The sequence below is a fragment of the Pelodiscus sinensis genome, chromosome 29, assembly GCF_049634645.1.
Source record: "Pelodiscus sinensis isolate JC-2024 chromosome 29, ASM4963464v1, whole genome shotgun sequence".
NCBI classification, from domain to species: domain Eukaryota; kingdom Metazoa; phylum Chordata; order Testudines; family Trionychidae; genus Pelodiscus; species Pelodiscus sinensis.
This window is the reverse complement of record NC_134739.1, coordinates 310,471-337,618: the sequence shown is the minus strand read 5'-3', so window position 1 is coordinate 337,618 and position 27,148 is coordinate 310,471. Positions and strand designations below refer to the sequence as shown.

Genomic DNA, 27,148 nt, shown 5'->3' with positions numbered 1-27,148 from the left:
CAACAGGTGTCACCGAGGCGGGGGAGTCACCGGGCCCTGCAGCCCCATCTGCAGCCAGACGTGCGACTTAGCCAGCAGGTAGAACAGAAGGTTTATTAGTCGACAGGGACGTGGTGTAAACAGACTCGTTAGCGCAGGAACCAGGAGCAGCCAGCACCATCCATCTCGGGGAGAGGGGCCCAGAGCCAGGGCCCCGGCCCAGCCCCCGCCTCCCAAGCCAGCCGAAACTGACCCACTCCCAGCTCCTGGTCCCAGCCAGGCACCTCCTCTGGCCTTTGTCCTGCCTCCCGGGGAAAAGGTGTCACCTGGTCGCACCCCCTTGCAGCTCAGGGCCGTTGTGTACCTGCAGGAGGCGGTCACACCGAAACGCCCATCACCATCGAGGCATGAGTCCAGGGAAACTGAGGCACGCACACGGCATCATTTCAGGACAGGAGAACTCGCATGCAGCGTAACAAGGTGAACGCAACCCCCACTGCGTCACACAGGGCCCGGGTGCAACACAGCTGGGGGCTGCTCTCCTGGCCCGAGCGCCACAGGCATGTACTGGGCGCCCGCCAGGGATGTAAAATCCGGGTTAATTGGGTAACCAGTTACCCCATTAAAGGGGGGGTATCTCTGAGTGCCTCCCTCGGAAGCTGGGGAAAGTCTGGGCTGGGAACCCGCCACAGATAGGCCCTGCCAACGAGCAAGGGGCTGAGGTTGGCCCTCGCTCTGGGATCCTGAGAGCGGCTGAGAACTTGCTGGCGCCCAGGACCAGGGCTCAGGCGGCAGCAGGGCCTTGGGGAGGTGACTGGTCAAGGCACAAAGCGCCGTTCGCTGGAGTGGGGATGGGCAGGTGCCTATGGGCAGGTGGCTCCCGTAGGGCCCATCCCCAGGGCGCAAGCGCCGGGCTAGTGGGTCCCACAGCTGGGGCAGGATCCCAGGGCACACGGGGGGTGGAGGGGAGGGATGGACTCTACCCCCCGAGTTAGGGGAGTGGCACCGGGGTGGGATGGCAGATGCGAAAGGAGCGTCAGGTCCCGCGCCTGCCCCCCGTGACGGCTGAACTCACCCGCACCGAGCTCTGAGCAGAGGGTCGTGGGGTCCGAGGACAGGCTGGGCCTGGGGGCTGCGGGGCCTCAGGGGAACCGGGAGCCCTCGGGGCCGGAAGAGCATGCCCAGCTCTGGGCGGCTGCGCCAGCCACATGCCAGGCGCTTGGCCAGTTCCTGGGCTCGGGCGCAGCGCTGGGGCCGGGCGGACAGTCAGCTCTAGGGCCAGGCTGGACGCAGGCTTCCTGGTGACGATAAGCGGGGGTGGGGGCAGGCCCCATTACCGGGCGAGCTGTGACTCGGGCGTGCCTGGGCTGGAACCTGCTGCCGAACCCGGGGGGGGGGGGGGTTCTGGCACTGAGGGGCCACCCCTGCGGGTCTCCAGAGGGGCCTCTGGTTTGAATCCACCCGCCGCTGCCTCTCCCCCCAGTCCAGCCCAGGCAGCGAGCTGAGCCCCACTGAGACAGCTGCAGGCTGCCCATGAGCAGAGCCCCCGCCCCCAGCAGCAGACCCCCGCGGCGGGCCTGGCAGGCGCTCGGCTCCCTGGGGGTGACTCACGCGAACCTGCCTCGTAATTACTGGAGGGAGGGAGCAGCCCCCCGCCCCTTCCCTTCCCGTGAAACTCGCCTCAGCGCCTGGCCAAGGTGGCTTTAATTGACGGGCTGGCGCCTTCCCCTGCGAAGCTGGGAGCGGTTATTTTCCACGCCAGCGGAGCGCGGAGCATCCATCTGGGGCTGACAGCGACGGCGCTGGGTGGCGAGGGGACCCCGGGTGCTTCCAGCGCAGCTCGGGGCACCGGCGGCTCCGGGCTGCGGGGAGGCGAGGGAAGGGGGAGGCTGAGGCCGAGCCGGGATCGGACCTGCCCCGGCCGCACTGCGCGCTGGCCCCGGTCACCCTGCTCGTGGCGCTCCGAGTCCGGCCTGGCCCCGCCACCTCGCGGGCTGGACACGCTGCCGGGGGCCGCTGGGCCCAGGCGGGGCTCGCTCCCGGGCCTCCCTCCCGCTGGCAAACGTCCCGAGGGCAGGAGACGCCGCCGCTTTCGGCCCCCTCCTCGCTTGACGCAGCCGGGGCACTGGGGGAAAAGCCACCGGGCTGGGCGGGGGAGCAGGGACCCCGGCACCCCCCCCCCGACAGGCGCCAGCTGCAGGCTCTGGGCTGGGGGGGGGCGGACTCTCGGGGGCTGCCCGCGGCTGCAATTCGAAGGCGGCGCTCTCGGGCCGGGTCCTGCACCGGCAGTAATGGGCGGCGCCCCCGAAATCCGCCCCAGCAACGAGACCCCAGGCTGCCGCAGCCCCATCGGCAGGGACCAGCGAGCCCCGGGCCAGACGAGGGACCGCCCTGCGGGGGGCGGGCGGGGCCGGAGCGGCTGGTCGGGAGCTGGACCCGCGGCTGGCTCCGGCGGCAGGGAGGGCGCAGAGCCCCGGGCACGAGCCTGCCGGGTCCTTGTTTGTCAACAGAGGCAGCCCCCCCCCCCGCTAGTGGTCCCCGACCCCCAACCACTCCCCGCCAGCCAGCGGCTCCCGGGGCTCCCCCTCGCCCCCCGGATCTTCCCCCCGCAGCTCCGCCTCCGCCAGCCCGGGAGTCTCCCCGGGACGCAGGGGGCTCCCCGGCCGAAGGCGAAGGTGACGTCCCGGCCCCCGCCCCGGCTGGGAACTTAGCGGGGCGGGGCAGCTGCCGGCAGGTAGCGGCGGGCGCCGGGCGGCCAGTCCCGGGCGCGATCCGCCCCCCTCCCCGCGCGGTTGCGGCAGCCGAGCCTATCCGGGCCGCGCTCCGGCGCGGGGGGCGTGGGGGGTCCGTGGGCAGGGCCCAGCCTCCCGCGGCTGCCGCGCAGACAGGCGGCGAGCGGCGCCCAGCAGCCCCGCGTCTCCGCCTCGCTGCGCCCCCGGGCCCCGCCCGCCGGCACCATTCCCCCGCCGGGGCGGCCGCTGGCGCGGCTGGGCGCGGGCCGGAAAACTTTGCTGGCGGCGGCGCTGGGCGTGCTCATGCTGCTGGCGCTGGTCATCCTCATCCCGGCGCTGGTGAGCTCGGCGGGCGGGCGCTACGAGATGCTGGGCGCCTGCCGCATGGTCTGCGAGCCCTACCGGGGCCGGGCGCCCGCCAGCGCCAGCGCCGCGCCCGACGCGCTGCTGCAGGGCCCGCAGGGCAAGCCGGGCCGGCCGGGCAAGCAGGGCGAGCCGGGCCCGCCGGGCGCCGCGGGGCCGCCGGGGGCGCGGGGCGAGCCGGGCCAGCAGGGGCCCCCCGGGCCGCCGGGGCCCGCGGGCGGCAGCGGCGCCTTCAGCACGGCCACGTACAGCACCGCGCCGCGCGTGGCCTTCTACGCGGGGCTCAAGAACCCGCACGAGGGCTACGAGGTGCTCAAGTTCGACGACGTGGTGACCAACCTGGGCAACAGCTACGAGGCGGCCACGGGCAAGTTCACGTGCAGCGTCCCGGGCACCTACTTCTTCACCTACCACGTGCTGATGCGCGGCGGGGACGGCACCAGCATGTGGGCGGACCTGTGCAAGAACGGCCAGGTGGGTGCGGGCCGGGCCGGGGGCGCGGGACGGGGACGGGTCCTCGTGGGCTCCAGCCGAGCGCCGGGGGCTGCGGCCCCGAATGGATGTTTAGCGCCCCCCCCCCCATGTAAAGTTTCTGGGCTAAGAGCGGGGCGGCGGCGAAGGGACACTGGGGTCCGCAGGTGCGGGGCGGGCGGGGGCCGAGGAGGGGGGCCCCGGGGCGGGCCCCGGGGCGGGCGGGGCCCGAGGAGGGGGGGCCCGGGGCGGGCGGGGCCCGAGGAGGGGGGGCCCGGGGCGGGCGGGAGCCGAGGAGGGGGGGCCGGGGCGGGCGGGGGCCGAGGAGGGGGGCCCGGGGCGGGCGGGGGCCGAGGAGGGGGGGCCCGAGGAGGGGGGGGCCGGGGCGGGCGGGGCCAGGGAGGGGGGGCCCGAGGAGGAGGGGCCGGGGCGGGCGGGGGCCGAGGAGGGGGGGCCCGGGGCGGTCCCTCGCGTCCCCTGGCTGCGGCGGGGCCAGGCTGTGGCTGGCGGGGCCCCGCGGGGGGGGGACGCCCGGTTGGGGCCCGATTCGGGGGCTGCGACAGCGGCGGGTCCCTGGCCCGGCCCGCTTGGGGCTGGGGAATCCTCCGCGCCCCGAGCGGGACTCTGCCCCGATCGCCTGGCCCGGCGGCTCCCGCCTGCTCAGCGAGTCCACCGGGCACCGAGTCCGCCCCGCGAGCGCGCAGGGGTCGCGGGGCTGCGGGATCCGGGGCCAGTTTACAAGTGCTCAGAACATGGGCCACTGCGCATGTGCAGCACGGCCGAGCTGGGAGATGTGACGAGTTGGGGGGGTCTCGGTAGCTCCGGGGTTTTCACTTCGCCCAACTCGGAGCCGCGGGGGCCGGGACCTGGGAGCGGGATGCAGCCGGCTGCGCTGCAGATCGCTGTGTTGGCTGCGTGCGGGCTGGGGCAGGAGGTCCTGGCTGCGGGTCTCCAGCCTGGGGTAGGCAGCACCGGTCGGGATGATCCGATTTTTCCATCCTTATCTCGAGGGCCGTGTCCCTTGGCCGGGCAGTGCCAGGCAGGGCAGCCCGAGCCCTGGACGCACAGGCCCTGGCCAACCCAGCATCTGTACCAGAGCTGAGTTTCCTCCCCAGCGGAGACTTGTTCACTCTCCTGCCACTGGGCAAGCTGGCCTCTGCCCTCGCTCGCTGCCTGGGCTGGGCCCAGCTGCCTCGCTCCACCCCAGAGGTGGCTGCTTGGAGGTGGTTCTCAGTTTGTAAGGCTCCTTCGGATCCCACTTGGAATGCCCTGAGGCCTCCCAGAAATGTCAGACTGTTTTATGCACTGAAATCTGCTCTGCCTCCCTCTCTCCCGTCCCTGGAATCCCTCCCCCCTCCCTCCCAGAGAAAACCCGCCAGTGATTTAACGCACCCATCACCAGCCTGAGCAGCGACTCTCCCGTCGCACCTTAAATGTCACCTGAGCGTCATTTTCTTCGGTGTCACCCGCTGTGGCAGTGGAGCAGCCGCGCCGCCCTCGTTACGGGCGAGGCTCAGGGAATCGGCCGGCAGGGAGGGAAGCCTGCGGGTTGCCCCTTCCCCTTTGCAGCGTGTGCCGGGGCTTTACGGAGCTGCCACCTTCCAGCCAGGGCCGGGTGTCTGCTCCAGTCGCTTCCCTGCATGGCCCGAGCCTGGGAGCGGCAGGCCCCAGGGAGCCCGCTCTGGCCGAGGGCCTGATGGGTTTTGCCATGCTGGGCTTTGCGCCGGCTCCTCCCTGCTGTGGCTGACAAATGGCTCCTTGTGGCTCAGGAGCCTCTAGGGTGCAGCTGAGCTCGGGCCTTGTGAGGGGCATGGCACCGACCAGCGAGATGGACAAGAGAGACCGGGCCAGAGGGGAAACTGAGGCAGGAGGCAGTTGCTTGCCAAGGTCACGGAGCCCGCCAGAGGCACGAGGGGACCTCAGCGTTGGTGGCTCCCTTGGCCGTCCCTGTACCTGAGTCCCTCTTGTCAGATGCTTTTAGCAGCACAGGCCATGCAGCCTGACAGCTCCGGTGTCTGGGCTGGAGGGGCCAGGTGCTGAGTGCTCCCCCCCCCCAGCACTTAGCAGGTGCCAAGTGGAAGCCTGGGGCCACTGAAGCAGGGCCCTGAGTCATGTCATTAAAACTAATCATCTGCCCGGGTCCTGGAGCTGAGCAGGCTGAGCACGTGTCTGGTGGGGGGAGATGCCCCTGCCCCCTCCGCTGGGCCAGGAACTGGCCTGTGACCCGCCTCTTCAGCCACGGGCCCGCAGGCCCTTCCCCCGGCCGAGCGCAGGCCAGGCTGTGGCGGGGAGGGTTCTGTGGGCGCGGGGGGGCGCTCGCGGCGGCGCCGTGTGGCTGTTCGCTCTCGGCCGCGCCGGCTCCTCGCGCATGCATCAGGACGCAGGGTCCTCCATACAGCTGCCAGGCAGGGGGTTAGCCGCCCCCCAGAGCCATGGGCCGATCCCTGCGCTCGTAGACATTTGCGCACCCTAAGGGCGATTCTGCGCCGTCCGGCCGACCGCTGCTGCCCCTGAAATCGGTGGGGACCTCTCCGGGGTGGAATAAGTCCAGAGTCCCCGCTGAGCCAGGCCTCCCTCCCCCACTTGGGCAGCGCCAAGTCTGCATTTGGCTGATGCAGGACGCTTTGGGGCAGACCCCCGAACTGCTGTTTCCTGCTCCCGCAGACCCAGCCGCACGGGGCGGAGAGCGGGGCCCTGCCAGCGTGGGAAGCTCCGACGCGGCCGCTGCTAGCTACATGCGGGAGGGGGGCTGCAGGCCGTGGGCTCAGGGAAGGCCAGGGGAGCGTGTGGGGGAAGGGAAGGGTGTGGGTCCATGTGACCCTGGAGCGGGGCCTAGACTGGTGGCTCTGCCGTGTGCGTGAGCCTGTCCAGCCAGCGCCGGCCTTTCCGTCAGTAGGGGGCGCCCGTCCTGCACCCCGCTTCCCGATCCCTAGCCCCAGGGTGCTGCCAGCGGCCTTACGGACACAGCGCGCCCCGTGGCTGGGCTGGTCGCTGGGGGGCTCAGTCCAGTGGAAAGTGTCTCCAAGGACAATCTGCCGTCTTTCGTTTTCCTATTGTACAAAACGCCCAAATCCCTCCAATAAACCCCTCTGGGAACCAAGGGTGGGGGTCAGGGTCCTGCCCCGCCCCCGTATCCAGCGTGGGGCCCTCCCCACCCCTGCCCCATCGAGAGTGGCATGTGGGTGAGGAGGGGGTTCTTCCCACGCCTGGCTGCCCTGGCTGTCCCGGAGCCCAGTGCCTGCGTGGGAGCCGTGGCAGCTCTGGGCATGACGCCAGCGCCTGGGTCTCCTGGGTCCGGGTCCCGCCTCTTCTCAGATCTTGTGCAAATTCTTTAACCTCTCCACCGCCCAGGGAGCCGGGCTTTGTGCCCCGACCTGCCGCCTCCTGCCACAAGCAGCCGGACTCCACCGCCTGCCACAGGCTGCGCGGGAGGGGCCGGGGGCAGGGCGGCTGAGCGAGGACGCCCCCGCAGTGGAGAGCTCGGCGCTGCAATGGGAACGCCTCCTCTGCCCCTCCCCTCATCTCCCCCGCCCCCCGTTCTCTCTGCCCCCTGCCCTGCCCCTATTCTCCCTGCCCCCGCCCCCCGTTCTCCCTGCCCCCTCGGCCTGCCCCCACTCTCCCTCCCCCCTGTTCTCCCTCCCTCCTCGGCCTGCCCCCGTTCTCCCTGCCCCCCGCCTCCCATTCTCCTTACCCGCTCGGCCTCCCCCTCGTTCTCCCTGCCCCCCGCCCCCCGTTCTCCCTCCCCCCTCGGCCTGCCCCGGTTCTCCCTGCCCCCCGCTTCCCATTCTCCTTACCCCCTCGGCCTCCCCCTCGTTCTCCCTGCCCCCCATTCTCCCTCCCCCCTCGGCCTACCCCCCACATTCCCCTGCCCCCCTCAGTCTGCTTCTGCTCCCCATTTGTCCCCCGAGTTTCCTGCTCCCTACCTCTGTGTTCTCATGCCAGGCACCTCCACGTTCCCGCTGCCGACCGGCCATGGTGGCAGCAACCAGTGAAACCTGGGCTGGGGCAGATGGCGCCAGAGCAGCCCTTAGGACCATGTCCTGCGGCAGGCACTGGAGCGCGGGGTGGGGAGCAGGGGGCGGGGGGCTGCAGGGCCCAGGCTCGCGGTGCTTTCCACCGCAGGCTGGGTTTGCAGCTGGGGTCAGTGGCTCGCAGCCTTCCCATGTTGCTCCAGCCGCCCGGCCATGGGGAGACCGAGCGGAATGATCCGCGTGGCCTGGCCGCCGGCCGGATTAATCCTGCCTGTCCTGGGGGGCGAGGGGGCTGATACAAATGCAGAGCCCCCAGTTCCCCTCATGCAACCTCAGCAGCTGCTCCCCGTCCGGCTGCGAGCGCTGAGCGGGGCCCCGGGCTGCCCGACTGGGCCCGGATGTTTCTGACCGAACCCAGCAATGGAGGAGCGGGTCAGACTCCCCCCCATTCCAGACCGTAGCAGGGGAAGGCCAGGGCTGAGCCCCGGAGTGGGAGGAAACGGAGCGTGGGCAGCCCAGGTCTCGCGCTCCGCCCCCGTGGGAGAGGCGCAGCTCCCAGCGTTCCCAGAGCCCCGAGTGCGCCTGCTGCTCCGCTCGGAGCCCAGGAGACACTGCACCCGGCAGGATCCGTCCCCGCCGGCGTGTTCCCGCGGCCCCCCCACACGCTGCACGGGGGGCACACCGCTCTGAGGAAGGGCGCCAGGTGGGAAAGCACCAGCTGGGGGCTCCCCGAGAGCAGTGCAGGGAGCGCTGGGCTCCCGACCCCCGGGCGTGACCCCTCCCGATTCCCAGCGCTGGGCGTGCGAACGGCAGACCCAGCACGTGTGGCTTGGCGCCCGTTGGAGGGTGCTGATTCCCACGAGGGGCACCGGGCACGGCAGGAGCTCAGAGGCTGGAAGCTGTGGAGCCGATGGTTCTCTGCTGGACTGCAGCCTCTCGAATTGCCGTGTGGGACCCTCCTCCCTCCAGCCGAGCGTTTACCCTGGTGTTTCGGAGCCCTGCCGGCTGCCGTCAGCAGTCCCCTCACTCGGGACCTCATGGGCGTCTCCTCTAGCGCACGTGGCCTCGTGCAAGCGAGCACTGATGCGTGTGACCCCCGTTTTACACGTGCAGCCGCAACACACGCACAAGCCGTAGCAGGGTCCTCCAGAACACGAGTGACAGTTTCACGGCAGGAATCCGAAGGGCAGGACGCGGGCGGCTGGAGGGGTGTGCCCAGATTAGAAGGCCCGGGGGGAGGACATTGAGCCTCGAGGGTGCCTCTCGCAGTGCAGCCGCTGAACACTTTGACCCGTGCTCAGCACGGCCCCACGCCAGCTGAGCTGCGTCTTTTGTTCCAGGGGAAGCAGCTGACTGCAACTGGTCCCTCCCCGCGGTGGTGGGGGGGCCGTTTAGCTCAGCAGGTGGGAGGGCTGAAGGAATCTCCCTTTGGTGCCGGCACCGAAGCTCAGCCTTGCAGCACAGGGCAGGTTCTGCCCGTTAGCGTCGCCACCCCCAAGGGAAGGGGACGCTCCCGAGTTCCGCTCTCGGTGCCTCTGTCTTGCATAGATCCTCAGGGCTTAGGAGTGAGCCCTTTCTGAACGGGCTCGGCCAATCAGGCCACAGTAGCTGATCCTGCACGGCCTTACGCCCGCCTTACGGCTGGGAAGGTTTTCGCGGGGGGGGGAGGGATCACGGAACGCAGGGCGACTGGTGCTGCTCGTGCAAATTCCTTTGCCTTTCAAGACGTACAGAACGGTTTTGCATTGGAAACGTAACCACGGCCCGGCTGGACCAGCACATAAGAACCAGCAAGTGAAACTTCCTGTGACGGCGCGTTGAGGTTCTCCAGTCTCCTGCACCCCCGTAATGGCACAGACAGACTCCACCAGCCAGTAGAACAGAGGGAGTTTATTGCTTCTCCAGGATACAGCACAGATGTAATCTGGTTCCAGGGCAGGCCTAGGATGCCTCAGTCCCCCTTGAGATGAGAAAGACTGGGCCCCTAAATCCCAGCCCGTTGCCTAGGCTGTCTCCTCCATGATCCCAGCCAGAAACCTCCCTCCCCCACTTCCAGCCCTGCCCCCAGCCAGGACTCCACTCCCCTTCTTCCCATTGTTCCGCTCCCTGGGAGATCACTCGTCAGACTGGTTCAGAGCCCCCTTGCATAATGACTCACCCCCGGCCCTGCTGGGCCGTGCTGCAGCCAGCAGCCAGTGGGGGTCACCCACAGCTCACTGCCCAGCACAGCAACCAGCAAGGTACCCCCCACTACGTCCCACTTACTAGAAAAAACCATTGAAGCTGCCCAATCTGCTTTCCAGTATTGCCCACCCCAAGTATTCAGAAATCACGAGCCAGACCCCCCAGAACCATGAAGCTGACTTCACCGGCTTGGTGTCCGAGCCATGAGGGTCACACTGACGAGGCTTTTCATGCAGCCAGGAAATGCTAGAGGACAAACACCAAATCTCACAAGACTTGTGCTAAAAATGGTGAGACTTGGCCAGGCCTCGTGGGACTCGTCCGGGCACCCTTCGCTGACGATGCCCAGGGAGCGGGAGCACAGAGACGCCAGGCAGCTGCCAACCAGCTTTCAGATTTTGCCCTGTTCTGCGGATACTGCGGCGAGCGGGTAACGTTCTAGTGGCATGAGCTGAGCAGGCCCTGACTGCCGGGTGTCAGACGTGCCCCGTGCCGAGGGACGCAGCATCAAGCCCGACGGGGTCCCCAGACACACAAGTCAGGAGGTTTTGTTGAAGTAGCAACGTTGGTTTCCCGAGAGCTCAGCACCCTGCTCAGGCTGCAATGGGGGCGCCCGGCTCTCTGGGCCCGACCGGCTCTGCCCTTGGGCATGTGCCAGCCGCTGAACTTGGGGTGTCCATGTCAGAGCAGACTCTGTCCCTCGTGTCTAAGCCATTCTGATGTCCCCCCCCCCCCCCCCCGGCTCCTTAGCATTTCTGCTTGGGATCGGCAGGGTTCTGCAGGAGCCGGGGCATCGGGGCAGCTGCATTTGCAGGCGACACGGATTCATTTGGGGTGACAGCCCGGATCGGGGAACTTCCAGGCCCGGTGCCGTTAGCCGAGAGGCAGAGGAAATGCGACGCGAAGGATGGAAGTTAATGCACTTTGGGCAGGGTCGTTTGCACCCTTCCCCCGTCCGTTTGGCCTCAGTTAACTGAGGCACCAGCGAAAGCCACGGCAGCCAACATGATGGGCGAAGATTGGGACAGAGGAATGATCCTAGAAGTGGTAACCCCAGGGGCACCCTCCCCTGGCACCAACAGCCTGGCCCTGGCCCCGTCTCCACAGGGCAGAGGGGTCGGATACTGGCCCTACCCTGGACCGATCCCTCTGATGCAGTGACTTTGCCGGAACTGCTGAGTGTAGGGAGGGGGCAAACGAGAGGCGCTGGGGTAGGGGTTGAGGAAGCTAGACGGGGCTCAGCCGCTCACCTCTGGGCAGGGGATCCGTAACGGCTCACACGGGCTTTCCTGGGCCTCCCTCTGAGCCCTCCAGCGCCAGGCAGGAGCACGGCCTCGCTGCCCCCCGGTGTGGTCCACACCGGCAGTTCCTACACCCCTAGTCGTGGGGGGAAGGGCGTGCACTCTGCAGGGCCGTGGGGGTGTGACGTGTGGGGCGTCCCTGGCGGAAAGGCCGAGACCCAGGACTTGCAGTTGGTGGGCGGATGGGGGAAGATCGGGGTTTCTATGTTTAGAAATGGGGGTGGGGATCCGGTACCGGGAGCACTGCTGAAACCACCTGGGAGTTTGGGGGACAAAACGATCTGGACAAACTGGAGAAATGGTCTGGGGTCAATCGGATGAAGTTTAATGAGGACAAATGCAAAGTGCTGCCCTTAGGAAGGAACAATCCATCTCACACACACAGGACGGGCAGCGACTGTCTAGGCAGGAGTCCTGCAGAAAGGGTGACGCTGTTGCACAAAAATCAAACCTGATTCTGGGCTGCGTTAACAGGAGCGTTGTGAGCAAGACACGAGGAGTCGTTCTTCCGCGCTGCTCTGCGCTGGTGTGACGTAGTGGGGGGACTTGCTGGGCTGTGGTGACCTCTTCTGTCTGGAGCAAGACCCGGCAGGGAAAACCTCATTATGCAAAGGTGACTCCATACCGGTTGAACCAACCCCCCCATGGGGAGAAACAAAGGGAGGTGGATGCTGCCCTGGCTGGGGGCAGGGCTTGGAGAGGGGGAGTTAGTTCCTGGCTGGAAAGCAGGGGAGAAGGAACTGGGGAGGGGGCTGGGATCCCCCCATCTCAGGGGGGCACTGAGGCCTCTTAGCCCCAGTTCCTGTAACCAGATTACATCTGTGCTGTGCTGTATCATGGAGAAGCAATAAACCACCCTCAATTCCACTGGCTGGTGAAGTCTGTTCGTGCCATTTCGGGGTGCAGGAGACGGGGGACCCCCAACGCGCCGTCACAGCTGGTTAGGCCTCAGCTGGAGTCTTGTGTCCGGTTCTGGGCATCGCATTTCAAGAAAGAGGTGGAGGAATTGGAGAGGGTCCGGAGAAGAGGGCCACAAATGATGCAAGGTCAGAGAACATGAGCTCTGAGGGAAGGCTGAAAGAATCGGGCTTGTTCAGTCTGGAAAAGAGAAGACAGAGGGGGCGTGAGAGCAGCTTTCAAGTACCTAAAAGGTTGTTACAAGGAGGGGGAAAATATCCTCCTTGATCTGTGCTAGGACAAGACGCAATGGGCTTACATTGCAGCAAGGGAGGTGGTTGGAAATCTCCCTGCCTGGCGGGGGTTAAACACTGGAATAAATTGCCGGGGGCGCGGGGGAGGGGATGTAGACTCTCCATCGCGGGAGACGTGTGGAGCAGGTTGGACAGACGCCTGCCAGGGATGGTCTGGATCGGGGTTGGCAGCCTATGGCACGCGAGCCACGCACGGCTCAGTGCAGACCCAAACCCGGCTCTTCTGCCGCTCCCAGAGCGCATGCGACATTTGAAGCTAAAATGAAAAATGAATGCAAACATAATCGCTCATGGCAGGCCGCTCTGCTTGCCTGCTCCCCGCGGCCGGGGCGCTCTGCTCGTTTAAAGGGCCAGCGGAGGGCACGCTGTCGGGGCCGTGTGCCCGCTCCCAGCCGGGATAGACGGGAGTCTCCAGCCCCCATCCGACTGCTGCGGTCTGGCCTCAGCCGCTGTGCTCCTGGGGCAGGCCCCGTGGCCCTGCCACGGCAGCTCTGTGACTGCTGCAGCAGTTTGGCCAGCCCCCATCTGGCTGCAGCATCCTGTCCCCAGCCCCACTCCTGGGGCAGGCCCCGTGGTCCGGCCCCCAGCTGGCTGCAGGACGAGGTGCCCCTCCCCCCCACGCGGCACGTGAAATCAAGTCTGAGTGTTTCCTTCCCACTATTAATCATCCGTCAGTAATACCACGTCGTGTCTTTTCAGTCATGCAAACAGGCCTTGTCCGGCTCCGTGTGGGCCGCTTGCTCCGCGTTGTCCTGCAGTCTGGCTCTTTGGCCCCAGGCTAGACGGTGCTTGGTCCAGCCATGGGGGCAGCGGACAGGACTCGATGGCCTCTCGAGGCCCCTTCCGGTCCTACGAGTCGATGCTTTCCTTTGCCTCAGTTTCCCCATCTGCTGTGAGCTCTGTGGGGGAAGAGGGCTGGCTAAGGGCTGGCGGCTCGTATTGTTCCCTGGTACCAGGCAGTCACGGCTCCCGTTAGTGTTAGGAACACACCCGGGGCAGCCTCCTCCCATGAGTCCCTGGGCACATGGTCAGCTCCGCCCCGGCCATGCTGCGGGGCCCCAGGGGCTCTCGCCAGCGGGACAGGCCGGCTTGCCAAGCAGGCTCAGGGCAGGACAGGGAGGGAGGGGCTCCGGTTAATATCCTGGCCTGAAATATTCCTGAACGGCCTCGGCAGCAGGCGGCGTGGAAGAAGCTGCCGCCTCGCTCTGCTGTGGGGCAGGGCTGACCCGTGCTCAGGGAGGGCCCAGCTGGCCTGGGCAAGGGGGGGCTAACAGGCTCCTCCCCGAGGTGCTGGGGCCTTTGGGCCCCGTTGCAGGCGGGGGTGCTGGGGGCAGCGCAGAGCCAACTGGGACTTGGGAGACTCGCCTGGCTTGGCCCTTACCTGTGAGGGGCTGGGCCACGGCCCGGCCCCTCCCCTCCCCCAGCCTTAAGGTGGGTGAGTGCTTGGGACAGGCTCCTGCCACCTGTCACAGCTCACCAGTCGGGGCGGGACCCCCCCTCCAGTGCGGCAGCCCCTTCCCGGGGAGCCCCTCCAGTGCAGAGACCCTCTCCTGGGGGGCCCACTCTCACCGGGGGGAGCTGGCCCTCTGCCTCCGGGACGGCGCCTCTCAGGGCCTCAGCCGCCTGCCTCCGCCGTGAGCCCCCTTGGGGGTCCCCTTTCTCCGGACCCCCAGGGCCTCCCCTCCCGGAGGGAAGCGCCCCCTGTTCTCCAGCCCAGAGCGACTATCAGCCAGCACCGACCGGGGCTTTATTGAGCTTTGAGCAGCAACGGGTCCCTCCGGCCAGTCGGCCTGGCCCCCCCGGCCCCGCACGTCAGTCTCCCCTGCAGCCGGCTGGGCTCTGCCTGCTCTGCCCTCGGCCCCCAAAACAGCCCCCGTCTCCCTGCAGAGCCCCCAACAACCCCAGCAACAGCCCCTCCCCCGCCAGTGTCTTCTCCCCAGGTAAGAGGGTCGCCCGGCCCCTCTTCTCCGCCTCCCTCCCCGTCCAATGTTCTCCCCTCCCTGGGGCCAGCTGGGCCGGTCCCTGGGGTCCCCTCTGCTGCCCCTTGTCTCTCTGGCCGGAACCGGCCGTGTCCTCTGAGCAGGGCTGGGGTCACCAGCGTCCCAGACCCCCCGGCTCCGACTCTGGGCTGTTCTCTGCAACAACAAACTCCCCCCCTTTGTCACATTCAACCAGTAACATCCGGGCACTGAGCCCCCCCGCATGCAGCCCCCCCTGAAGTCCCCAAACTCCCCACTTCCTCGCTCAGCTGGGCCCATAGTGGCCTTCGCCCCCCACTCGCCAGCACAGGCTGGCCTGGCGGTGCCGGTTGGCGTTTCTCTCCTGCAGGGCCCTGGTGCCACTCAATGCCCTGCACCCCGTGGGGAGGTGCCTGGGCTGCGTGTGGGCTGCCAGGCGACCCAGGGAAACCCTCTCTGCAGCCCCGGCCCCGCGGCTGCACGGATTCCCCTCTGCACGGTCCCTCGGGTAGCTGCTGCCGAGGCGCGTGGGCCGGGTGCTAGGCGCCGCACGGACACGGAGCCACGGGCCCTGCCCCGGAGAGCGGCCGAGTGGGGCTGCAGAGAAGCAGCGAGCGGGTCGGCCAGACGTGGGGGCCTGAGCTGTGGCCCCCACCCACCCTGCAGGCAGCTGACACAAGGGGGAATAAACATCCCCTCTCGTCAGGCCTTGTGGCCCCGCAGCAAGTGCAACGTGGTCGGGGAGGGGGGCTTGGACCCGGAGTTTGGAGCCAGAGGATTTCTCTGGCCGGGTGGCTAATGGGCAGTGTTAACTCCGGGCTCCGTGGGGCGGGGCAGCCCGGCTTTGCCCCCAGCTGCAGGGCGGCCGCTCAGTGCTGACGCTTTATAACCGCCCGACCCCGAGGGCCGAAATTGGCAAAGGAAACAGCCACAAGCCCCGCTCCCGGGTTTCTCCAGCAGCGTTTGCCTCCCTCTGCCTGGCCGGGCTCGCTGCCTGTGGCTGCTGGTGGTGTTTTGGCGCCAGTCTCCCGTGCCTGGGCCCGGATGGGCCGTGCGGCTCGCCGAGGCGAACGCTCTTCCCGCTCGGATCCAGCGGATGGAACGTACGGCCCGTGGCCAGCCCGCACCCGGCCGTGGGGCTCTCGATGAAGCACTGCATGCTGGGAGCTGTAGTCTGGCTCGCAGCCTGGCTCAAACAGGCACGTTGCACGGTGGGGCACGTAGCCTGTACCCACCTGGGCAGCCCCAGGCCAACCTGTAGGACTCCCGCGGGCCTGGATCTGTCTGAAGCCACGGACACGTCCTGTGTGGGACCGAAAAGGTTCCTGCCGAGCCGTGGCCGGGCCACCAGTGGGTGCCGGTTGTACCGCCTCTGCCTAGCGCCCGCATGGGACCGGGGCTTGGCTTCTCCTGTGGCCAAGAAAGGGGGATGCACTTCACGGGGCTGCTGCCTAGGGGAGGGGACTTGCTGAGGCCTGGTCCCGGCTCCTGGCCCGCGATGGGCAGCGGGCAGCCTGCAGGGCAGGGCCATACATCAGGCCCTGTTGTGGGAGAAGCTGCCGGACCAAAGCAGTGGAGGAGCCCGAGGGCTGGAGGCTGAGGCCGCGTGTGGGTTTACCAGGCGGGGTCAGAGCGAACTCCCCAGGGGAACCCAGGGGTTCTCCGGCGCCTGGCATCTCTGAGCTAGCGGGTGCCTTGCTGGGAGCTCGGTTCGGTGCAGAGCAGCTGGGGCGTGGAGGGGCCTCTGCCCCACGGACGAGCAAGCCCAGAAGGGCTGTTAGAATCTCACAACATCTGTGACCTGCCATCGATTTCAGGGCCCCGCGGTCTCAGCTGGGCACAGGATCCTCTGCCCTGCCTGTCTCGATCTGCGGTGCAGGGTGTGCCGCAAGTGGCTGCCGGGGCTCGCCCCAGAGGTGGCTGCACTCCGGTGGCGACAGAGACTGTGTCTCCCCGACAGTGCTCAGCGCCTCCCAGAGTCAAACTGGCAGAAAGATGCTTCGCGGGTGCAAGATCATGTGGCCTGCATTGTGCAGGGAGTCAGACTGGATGATAACGGTCCCTTCTGGCCTTAAAGTCTATAGCTGTGTCTAGACTGGCAAGTTTTTCCGCAAAAGCAATTGCTTTTGCGGAAAAACTTGCCAGCTGTCTACACTGGCCGCTTGAATTTCTGCAAAAGCACTGACTTCCTACTGTCTGAAATCAGTGCTTCTTGCAGAAATACTGTGCTGCTCCCGTTCGGGCAAAAGTCCTTTTGCGCAAAAGGGCCAGTGTAGACAGTTCAGATTTGTTTTCCGCAAAAAAGCCCCGATTACGAAAATGGTAATCGGGGCTTTTTTGCACAAAAGCGCGTCTAGATTGGCACGGACACTTTTCCACAAAAAGTGCTTTCGCGGAAAAGCGTCCGTGCCAATCTAGACGCTCTTTTCCGCAAATGCTTGTAACGGTAAACTTTTCTGTTAAAAGCATTTGCGGAAAATCATGCCCGTGTAGACGTAGCCACAGAGTCTATCCTGAAAGTCCGGAGCCGCTCAGGCGCTGTCATCCCGGCCGGGGGGCCGCGCGGGGAGGTTGCAGCTGTCCCAGTGCCGGGAGAGACGCGCGCAGCTTTCCCTGGCTGACGTGGGGCCCTCTGGACTCGTGGCACATCGCCCGCCCTGTTCGGAGCCCACACTCCGCCTGGGCCTGGGCTTTGAGCTGCGCAATAGCGCAGAGGGCAGCTGGGCCAAATCCTCTTTCCACACTGGGCCCTGCGAGGGGCCCTCTCTGGCCTGCTCAGCCCACGCCCTGGATCCTCCCTAGGGAAACGGCCCGTCTGCCGCAGTGGCCAGTGGAAGTGGCGGGATGGGTCCGTGTGCCAAGGGCGAGAGGGTGCGACTCAGGCAGAGCCCTGCCTCGCCATAGAACGTGTTGTGGCCAATTTGCTGTTCCCCCTCCCAGGGCGCTTGGCCTCCCCGTGACTCGGTTTCCTGTACGTGTAGCACGGGGCTGATGGCATCATGCCAGTTCTGCCTGAGCCACCCGGACAGTGCGAGACAGACAGTCGCTGCCCAGGGAACGCAGTCGGACCAGGCCCTGGGCCCCAGCTGGTCCCTGGCAGAGCTGGGAACAGAGCTCAGGTGCTGAGTCCTTGCCCCCACGCTCCAGCCACTAGGCCACAGCGCCCGTATCCCAGTCCCTCCCCTTGGCAGAGGCTAGTGCCACTCGGCAGCTGTTCCGTTTAGTAGTCGACGTTACCCGTCTTACCGACGGGGAGAGGGAGGGACAGCAAGTTGGGGCACAGCCATGATCAGAGCTTAGGAGCCCCAGTCTAGCGCGCTCATTAGCCCTATGCTGTCGCCAGCGAGCACCAGAAATAACTGTCTGTTCGCTGCTAGCAATACGTGGGCTATGACACACAGCAGATGGGCACGAGCAAACAGCCCCTAGGGCTGGGACTTTCTCCCTCTCTGTGGGTATGTCTACACTACAGCGCTAGTTCGAACTAACTTAGTTCGAATTAGTTAATTCGAACTAAGCTAGTTCGAACTAGCGCATCTAGAACTAAAAACTAGTTCGAACTAGCGTTTTGCTAGTTCGAACTAGCGCGTCCACACTGATTGGACGCAGGGGGGCATTTAAGGGCAGCTGAAACCGGTTCTGGCAGGGCATCAGGTCAGCAGTTGCTTTGTGTGGCTGCTGTCTGAGGCTATCTGAGGCTCGTGCTTAAAGGGACCCCCCCTGGACAGCCGGTTCTCAGCTTTTCCTGCTTGCTTGCCAACCTCGCCGAGGGACAGCAAAGCGTCGGTCTCTGTGCCCGTCTGTGTCGGTGCTTCCCTTCGGGGGGGACCGCCGCAGGTGGCAACATGGAGCCACGGCTCGCCCTGCACCTTCTGGTGCACGTTCTGGACTTGCTGCTGCAAGCCTGCCAGCAATGGCTCGAGGCTGCCTGGCACCACCTGGGGAACGTCAGCCCCCTGCCTCTCCGCCTGGCCGCCCTGGGGGCCGTGGAGGAGCCGCGGCGGCGCCCCGGCACCGGTGTGCCCCGCCGCATCTGGCGTCTGGACACCAGCAGCGACTGGTGGGACCGCATCGTCCTGGAGCGCTGGGACGACCGACAGTGGACCCAGAACTTTAGGATGAGGAGGGACACCTTCCTGGAGCTCTGCGAGTGGCTCGCCCCTGCCCTGCAAAGAAGGGACACTCGCATGAGGCCCGCCATCCCCCTCCAGAAGCGGGTGGCCATCGCCCTCTGGAAGCTCTCCACGCCGGACAGCTACCGATCCGTCGGGAACCAGTTCGGCGTGGGGAGATCCACTGTCGGAGCAGTGCTCATGCAGGTACGGCGCTCGTCGGCCACCGAGCCGGGGGGGAGGGGGGCTGCGAGGAGGGGATGGGCCGCCCCAGGGACAAAGGGGGGGGCGGGAGGAGGCGAAAGCGCCCCGCACCGGAGGGGTCGGGCTGTCCCGGCCGTACTACACGCCGCCAGGGGGGTTGCTTCCGGGAGTGGGGCGCGGGGCACTGCCAGGGCACGCACGCTCCCAGCCACCCGGGCGCCCCACTGATTGACGCTTTGCTGTGTCTCTCTCCGCAGGTGGTCAAGGCCATCAACCGGGTGCTGCTCCGCAGGGTGGTCCGCCTCGCCAACCCGGACGCCGTCATCCGGGGATTCGGCGCCCTCGGCTTCCCCAACTGCGGGGGGGCCATCGACGGGACGCACATCCCCATCCGTGCCCCGGAACACCAGGCGTCCCGGTACGTGAACCGCAAGGGGTACTTCTCCGTCATCCTGCAGGCCGTATGTGACCACCGGGGACAGTTGACGGACATAAATGTGGGCTGGTCCGGCAAAGCACACGACGCCCGGGTGTACCGGAACTCCTCCGTGTGCCAGCGGCTGCAGGACGGGACCTTCTTCCCCGACCGCCACATCAGGGTCGGGGACGTGGACATGCCCGTCTGCCTGGTGGGGGATGCCGCCTACCCACTGCAGCCCTGGCTCATGAAGCCCTACACGGGACACCTCAATCCCTCCCGCCAGGCCTTCAATAACAGGCTGAGCAGGGCCCGCATCGTGGTGGAGGGGGCCTTCGGGCGACTGAAAGCCCGCTTTCGATGCCTCCTCACCCGTCTGGACCTGGCCGAGCACAACATCCCTCCCGTGGTGGCGGCATGTTGTGTGCTCCACAATTTGTGTGAGCGGAAGGGGGAGGCTTTCTTGCCAGCCTGGATGGCTGAGGCTGACCGCATGGCTGGACACTACGGTCAGCCCCGCACCGCCGCCGTCCGGGAAGCCCAGCGGGGGGCCATCCGGATCCGGGAAGCCCTGCGGGAGAGCTTCCAGGTGGAGGAGGAGGAGGACTGACCTCTCCCTGCATGCCCCACCGGGGCCTTCTTCCACCCTACCCCCCCCTTCCCCTTTCCCCTCCCTACCTACTGTCAAATAAAGACACCTGTTTTTCCAACAAAAACGTCTGTTTATTTCACAGAACTGGGGTGGGGGAGGGAGGAATGAAGGTGGGAGAAGGGAGGGGGAAACCTGGGACGAGGGAGCTGGAAGGGGAGGGGAGGGAAGGGAGGAAGGGAAAGGAAAGCTCAGGGGTGGGAGTCTGGGTGCCTCTCCCGTCTCGCCACACTGCGGGTCCGGGGGCGTCGGTGGGGAATGGTTGTGGAGGGGGCGGCAGAGAGGACAGGGGGTGTGGAGGAAGCAGGAGCGGAAGCAGGAGGAGCAGGAGGAGCAGGAGGAGCAAGAGGGGGAGCAGGAGGAGCAAGAGGGGGAGCAGGGGGAGCAAGAGGGGGAGCAGGAGGAGCAAGAGGGGGAGCAAGAGGGGGAGCAGGGGGAGGAGGAAATGGAAAGCGGTCTAGCAGGCTCTGGAGGTGGCCTCGCAGGGCACGGCCCTGCTCCTCCAGGGCCTCCAGACTCCTCTGGCGCAGCCTGAGGTCCTCCTGGACCCAGTGGTCCTGGAGACGGAGCTGTCGGTCCAGGAACCGGAGATGCCGCCTCTGGTAGTCCTCCTGGTTCCTGGCTGTCCTGCTTGCCCGGGCGCGGGCGGCTGCTGCAGGCGGTGTGGTGCGCCCTGCAGTCCCCGGTGCTGCAGCTGTGGTGCAAGAAGACCAGCGGTCAATTACCCCAGGGGCCCAGGTGTGTGAAACCCAGCTCCCCTCTGCAAGGCCAGGGCCCCTGCAGGATCCCCAGCTGCTGCTCCGTGGTGGGCAAGGCCCAGGCGCACGGTCCCGGGGCTCCCTCTCGCCCCAGCCCCCCGTACACATAAGGGGAACACGAGGGTACTCACAGGTGGACGCCTCCCCGGCCTCTGATGATGCAGGCGAGCGGCTCTGTGGGGTGCCTCGGGGGTCCCGGGTCCTGGGAAGGCTGGCAGCAGGCTCCTGGCTCTCAGAGCCCTCTTGCTCCTCCTCGGTGTCCAGGAGCGGTCCCTCTGCCCCGGGGTCAATCACGTCCCGGGGGGCAGGGACGGCATGAGCCCCCAGGAGGCGGTCCAGGGCATGGAAGTGGGGGCAGGCCTCCGGGTCAGCCCCTGGCTGGCAGGCCCGGGAGTAGGACTGCCGCAAGTCCTTTATTTTGCAGCGCACCTGCTCCCGGCTGCGCTGGTGGCCCCTGGCGGCCAGGCTGGCAGCCATGCGTCCATAGACGGCCGCATTCCGGTGGCTAGTGCGGAGATCGTGGACATTGGAGGCTTCCCCCCAAACCTCGATGAGGTCCACGATCTCCGCACTTGACCAGGCGGGCGCCCGCCTTTTGCGCCCCCGGGCAGGCTCCTGGGAGCCGCCAGGCTGATCGTGGGGAGCAGTGGAGGGCTGGGAGCCCTCGGATGGCTGGCTCATTGTGTGGCAGGTGCAGGCTGTGCAGGCACGGGTGCTTGCAGCCTTGCAACTGGCACAAAGTGAGTAGCCAGCCCGTGGCCCTTTAAGGGCTCCGGGGCCGGGAGGGGGGCAATAGAGTTTCCCTGGTGTTGGCCAGAGTGGCCACCAGGGAAACCTGGGAAGCCTTAGCCTCCCACTAGTTCGAACTAAAGGGCTACACAGCCCTTAGTTCGAACTAGCTAGTTCGAACTAGGCGTTAGTCCTCGTAAAATGAGGTTTACCTAGTTCGAACTAAGCGCTCCGTTAGTTCGAATTAAGTTCGAACTAACGGAGCGCTAGTGTAGCGCATAGGAAAGTTAGTTCGAACTAACGTCCGTTAGTTCGAACTAACTTTCTAGTGTAGACATACCCTGTGTGTTTTAACTCCATCGTCTTTATGAAACACCTTGCCAAGGAGGGTTTATGTAACTGACAAGCTCATGGCGAGCACCTGCCGGGCAGCTGCTGCTGCGTCTGGCGCCAGTTGCTGAAGCGGGTGGGCTGCGTGGAGAGCCGTGCTCCTGCCGTCCGCCCCCCCCCCCCCCCCCACGAGTCCTCACTCGACCAGCACGAGGCAGATTTCTTCCCTTGTCATCAAACCGGACGGGGCCTCGCGGGCGCCAGGCAGCTCGGCACGTGCTGTGGTAGCTGGCTGGGCAGCAAACCGCCGAGCATCTTCCCTTGTCATCAAACCGTGGGGCAAAGCATCTGGCTGTAGCTCGGGCCTGAGACTGGGCCCCCGGGTCTGTTCCCAGCCCGCTGCTGGGTGAGAGGCGCTCGCCACGTGACTTGCTCCCGCCCTGACGCCGGGGTCCAGGCGCTGTCCAGAGGCGTAAGGAAGCCTGCAAGTGGGGATGGGGAAACTGAGGCAGGACAGGGGCTCAGCTGGGGCAACAACGGGGCAAGGGCTGGACTGGGCATTGGGAGTCTGGCTCGGTCCCTTCCCATTCCTGGCTGTGTCCTGTTGGGGTAAAGCCCCCCCTCACCCTGGCTAGGGGGACTTGGGCCACGCACAGTGCCCCCTGCCCCCCTTTTCTCTGGGAGCACCCCTCCCCCGCTTTCCCGCTCCTTCCCCCCGCCTGGTGGTGGTGGCCACAGGCCCGAGCTAAGGCCTTGCCATTCCCCCAGGAGTCCCAGCCAGGACTGTAGGGACAGCCCTGTCCCGGTGAATCCGCTGGCTCTGCCTGTAGCTGCGCGTGGCCCTTCCTGCCGGGGGAGCGTTGGGTTGTTAGGAGCCAGTGTGTGTCCAGCCGCAGGGACAGAGGCTGAGCAAACAAGCGCTCCGGGCCCCCGGGGCCGGCCTGTCAATACCATTTTGTGTTTGTTTCACCCTCCTGGGGGTGATTCGGTATCTCTGGTAACAGCTGTGACCACCGAGGAGCTTTACAGTCGTCACTGCAGCATGTCACAGCCGCAGACACAGACCCTCCTGAGCTGATCGTCCAGGCCTGCCGCCAGTGTGAGACTCTCTAGCAATAAGGGGGTTATGACACACAGCAGAGTAGTTCTGATTCCAGCCAGCAGGGGGCTGGTGCCAGTCGGTTACATCCCTCCGAGGGAGCAAACGGAGGCTTTGCTCTGCACACAGACCCAGGCGGCGCTGCCCTGGGCGTGGCTGGGTCTGGGTTTTCACAGCCCTTTGCTCGGCCTCGCTCCTGCCAGGCCAAGCTGCAGCAGGGGTGGGATTCTGGGGCCTGCCGGAGGAGGCACAAGTGAACAGCAGCCCGGAGCCATGACTTCATCAAATGAGCCGCCCCACCCTCGGGGTGCCGGGGTCAGTCGCGGCGCCCCCTTGTGCTCACTAGTGGGCATTGCATGCAGCTCCCACCAGTGCATCGTGGGCAGCCACCTGGCGTGGCTACGGTGGCACCTAGTGGCCCCAGCAGAGTTGAGGGCCTGTGGCACAAGGCCCTGGACACGTGTCCAGCGAGGGGCAGCCCCTTGGCAAGCTGATGAAGCAGGCAGAGGGGAAACCGAGGTGCAGTGGGTCGCCCGGCATGTTGGTAGCAGAGCCCGGGGCTCGCTGCCTCCCTCCCCTTGCCAGGAAGCCGCTGTCCAGAGGGCTCCAGCCCCGTGGTTCAGGCCCCTGGACGTGGGGGAGCGTTCCCCCGCGGGAGGTGATGCGGGCTGATGGCGGGGGCAGGGGGATCCGATAGGGACACCCAGACTCCTGGGCCCTGCGAGCGAACGGGGATGGTGGGACCGAGCGTCCCTGTTCAGTACCCAGCCCCCGCCCGGGCGGCCTCCCACTGGGGCCAAGCTTCGTGGCTGAGCGCGTCTCTGCCGTAGAGCCAGGCGCTGGGCTGTCATCGATCGCCGCTCGTTAGGGGCTGATGTCACGGCCGGCGAGCGCTGATGGGTGACCTGGATCCTGCACCATTCGTGTTCGACGGGGCTGCCGGGCCCAGGTCACAGCGGCCAAATGAGTGGCCCTTTCAGGCTCTGCCCCCCCCGCTGGGAACCCTAGGAGAGCCCCAGCAGGAGGGCAGGCTGGTCCCCCCCCCGACCTGCGTGCTCAGCGGGAGGAGAGGCACTTGTCCAAGCCCCTGCGCCTCCTGATCCCAAAGCACTGTGGCGGGGGGGGGAGATGGGCAGGGCCGGCCGGGGGTCTGGGCTCCGTGCCCGGCCCTGTCACCTGTGTGTCGGGCAGGGGGGAGGGTCAGTGTTTCCGTGTGTATCTTGGTAACTAATTGACCATTCATTATCAGTGGGAATAGGTCAATGGAGGGATGATAGGAGTTACTAGAGAGAACTTTCTGGGTGTCTGGCTGGTGAGTCTTGCCCACATGCTCAGGGTTTAGCTGATCGCCATATTTGGGGTCGGGAAGGAATTTTCCTCCAGGGTAGATTGGCAGAGACCCTGGAGGTTTTTCGCCTTCCTCTGTAGCATGGGGCACAGATCACAGCTAGAGGATCTCTGCGTCTTGGGGTCTTCAAAGTATCTGAAGGTTTCGATATCTGAGATCTAGGTGAGAGGATTATTCTAGGAGGGGTGGGTGAGATTCTGTGGCCTGCACTGTGCAGGGGGTCAGACTAGATGATCATAATGGTTCCTTCTGACCTTGGAGTCTATGAGTGTGCTCAGCACCACCCTGCCCCCAATGTCCAGAGCATCTCCGGCCCTCCTCTCCCCTCCCCTCCGTTGGCCGGTGAACTCTCCCGGCGGGGCGGGGCGGGGCGGGGCGGGGCGGGGCGGCGCGCTGGGGCCAAGTGCCGCAGGGCGCAGGGTTGGAAGGACAAGGGGGCCGTGCTGGGCCAGCGCCTTTGCAAAGAACCATTGCAGCCACTCGCCATGGGATAGTGCTTGGGGTGTGTTATAGACCACTAGGATCCAATTTGGATATGGATAGAGACCTCTTTAATGTTTTTAATGAAGTAAATACTCATGGAAACTTTCCAGATATAGACTGGAGAACAAGTGCTAGTAATAATAATAGGGCTCAGATTTTCCTAGATGTGATAGCTGATGAATTCCTGCATCAAGTAGTTGCTGGACCAACAAGGGGGGATGCTATTTTAGATTTGATTTTGGTGAGTAGCGAGGACCTCATAGATGAAATGGTTGTAGGAGACAACCTTGGCTCGAGTGATCATGAGCTAATTCAGTTTAAATTAAATGGAAGGATAAACAAAAATAAATCTGAGACTAGGGTTTTTGATTTCAAAAGGGCTAACTTTAATAAATTAAGGAAATTAGTTAGGGAAGTTGATTGGACTAGAGAAATTATGGATCTTAAAGTGGAGGAGGCCTGGAATTATTTTAAGTTAAAGTTGCAGAAGCTGTCAGAAGCCAGTATCCCTAGAAAAGGGAAAAAATTTATAGGCAGGTGTGTTAGACCAAGCAGGATGAGCAAGCATCTCAGAGAGGTGATTAAGAAAAAGCAGAAAGCATGTAAGGAGTGGAAAATGGGAGGGATCAGTAAAGAAAGCTACCTTATTGAGGTTAGAGCATGTAGGGATAAAGTGAGACAGGCTAAAAGTCAGGTAGAGTTGGACCTTGCAAAGGGAATTAAAACCAATAGTAAAAGGTTTTATAGCCATATAAATAGGAAAAAAACAAAAAAAGAAGTAGGACCGCTAATTACTAAGGATGGAGTGGAGGTTAAGGATAATCTAGGAATGGGCCAATATTTGAACAAATACTTCGCTTCAGTCTTTAATGAGGCTAATGAAGAGCTTAGGGATAATGGTAAGTTAACAAATGGGACTAAAGATAAGGAGGTAGATATTACCATATCCGAGGTAAAAGCCAAACTTGAACAGCTTAATGGGAGTAAATCGGGGGGCCCAGATAATCTTCATCCAAGAATATTAAAGGAACTGGCACATGAACTTGCAAGTCCATTAGCAAAATTTTTTTAATAAATCTCTAAACTCAGGGGTTGTACCATTTGACTGGAGAATTGCTAATATAGTTCCGATTTTTAAGAAAGGGAAAAAAAGCGACCCGGGTAATTATGGGCCCGTTAGTTTGACATCTGTAGTATGTAAAATCCTGGAAAAAATTTTGAAGGATAAAGTAGTTAGAGACATTGAGGCTAAAGGCAATTGGGACAAATTACAACATGGTTTTACAAAAGGTAGATTGTGCCAAACCAATCTGATCTCCTTTTTTGAGAAAGTAACAGATTTTTTAGATAAAGGAAATGCAGTGGATCTAATCTACCTCGACTTTAGTAAGGCATTTGATACAGTACCACATGGGGAATTATTGATTAAATTGGAAACGATAGGGATTAATATGAAAGTTGAGAGGTGGATAAGCAACTGGTTAAAGGGGAGACTACAGCGGGTCATATTGAAAGGTGAACTGTCAGGTTGGAGGAAGGTTAATAGCAGAGTTCCTCAGGGATCAGTTTTGGGGCCAATTTTATTTAATCTTTTTATTGCTGACCTTGGCACCACAAGTGGAAGTGTCCTAATAAAATCTGCGGATGACACATAGTTGGGAGCTATTGCCAATTCAGAAAAGGATCGGGATATCATACAGGAAGATCTGGATGATCTTGTAAATTGGAGTGATAGCAATAGGATGAAATTTAATAACGAGAAGGGTAAGGTTATGCATTTAGGGATTAATAACAAGAATTTTAGTTATAAGCTGGGGATACATCAGTTGGACGTAACGGAGGAGAAGGACCTTGGAGTCCTGGTTGATCATAGAATGACTATGAGCCGCCATTGTGACATGGCCGTGAAAAAGGCTAATACGATCTTGGGATGTATTAGGCGAGGTATTTCCAGTAGGGATAAGGAGGTGTTAGTGCCATTATACAAGGCATTGGTGAGACCTCATTTGGAATACTGTGTGCAGTTCTGGTCTCCCATGTTTAAGAAGGATGAATTCAAACTGGAACAGGTACAAAGAAGGGCCACTAGGATGATCCGAGGAATGGAAAACCTGTCTTATGAAAGGAGACTCAAGGAGCTTGGCTTGTTTACCTTAACCAAAAGAAGGCTGAGGGGGGACATGATTGCACTCTTTAAATATATTAGAGGGATAAATACCAGGGAGGGAGAGGAATTATTTAAGTTTAATACCAATGTGGACACAAGAACAAATGGATATAAGGGGCTAGTAGGAAGTTTAGACTTGAGATTAGACGAAGGTTTCTAACCATTAGAGGAGTGAGGTTCTGGAACGGCCTTCCAAGGGAAGTAGTGGGGGCAAAAGATCTATCTGGCTTCAAGATTAAACTAGATGGGTTTATGAAGGGGATGGTTTGATGAGATAACATGATCTTGGTAACTAATTGACCATTCATTATCAGTGGGAAATAGGTCAATGGAGGGATGATAGGAGTTACTGTAGAGAACTTTCTGGGTGTCTGGCTGGTGAGTCTTGCCCACATGCTCAGGGTTTAGCTGATCGCCATATTTGGGGTCGGGAAGGAATTTTCCTCCAGGGTAGATTGGCAGAGGCCCTGGAGGTTTTTCGCCTTCCTCTGTAGCATGGGGTACAGATCACAGCCGGAGGATTCTCTGCATCTTGGGGTCTTCAAAGTATTTGAAGGCTTCAATATCTGAGATCTAGGTGAGAAGATTATTCTAGGAGGGGTGGGTGAGATTCTGTGGCCTGCACAGTGCAGGGGGTCAGACTAGATGATCATAATGGTCCCTTCTGACCTTAAACTCTAT

General features: G+C 63.7%; 1 protein-coding gene across 1 annotated transcript in view; it reads left to right on the top strand.

The window, feature by feature from the left end:
• Positions 1 to 2,881: 2,881 nt before the first annotated feature.
• Positions 2,882 to 27,148, top strand: part of C1QL1 (complement C1q like 1) — a 61,628-nt gene continuing 37,361 nt past the window's right edge. The window contains exon 1 of the mRNA XM_075911420.1: positions 2,882 to 3,548. Within this exon, the coding sequence (XP_075767535.1) occupies positions 3,015 to 3,548 (534 nt within the window). The 5' untranslated portion in view covers positions 2,882 to 3,014. The remainder of the gene's footprint in view (positions 3,549 to 27,148) is intronic.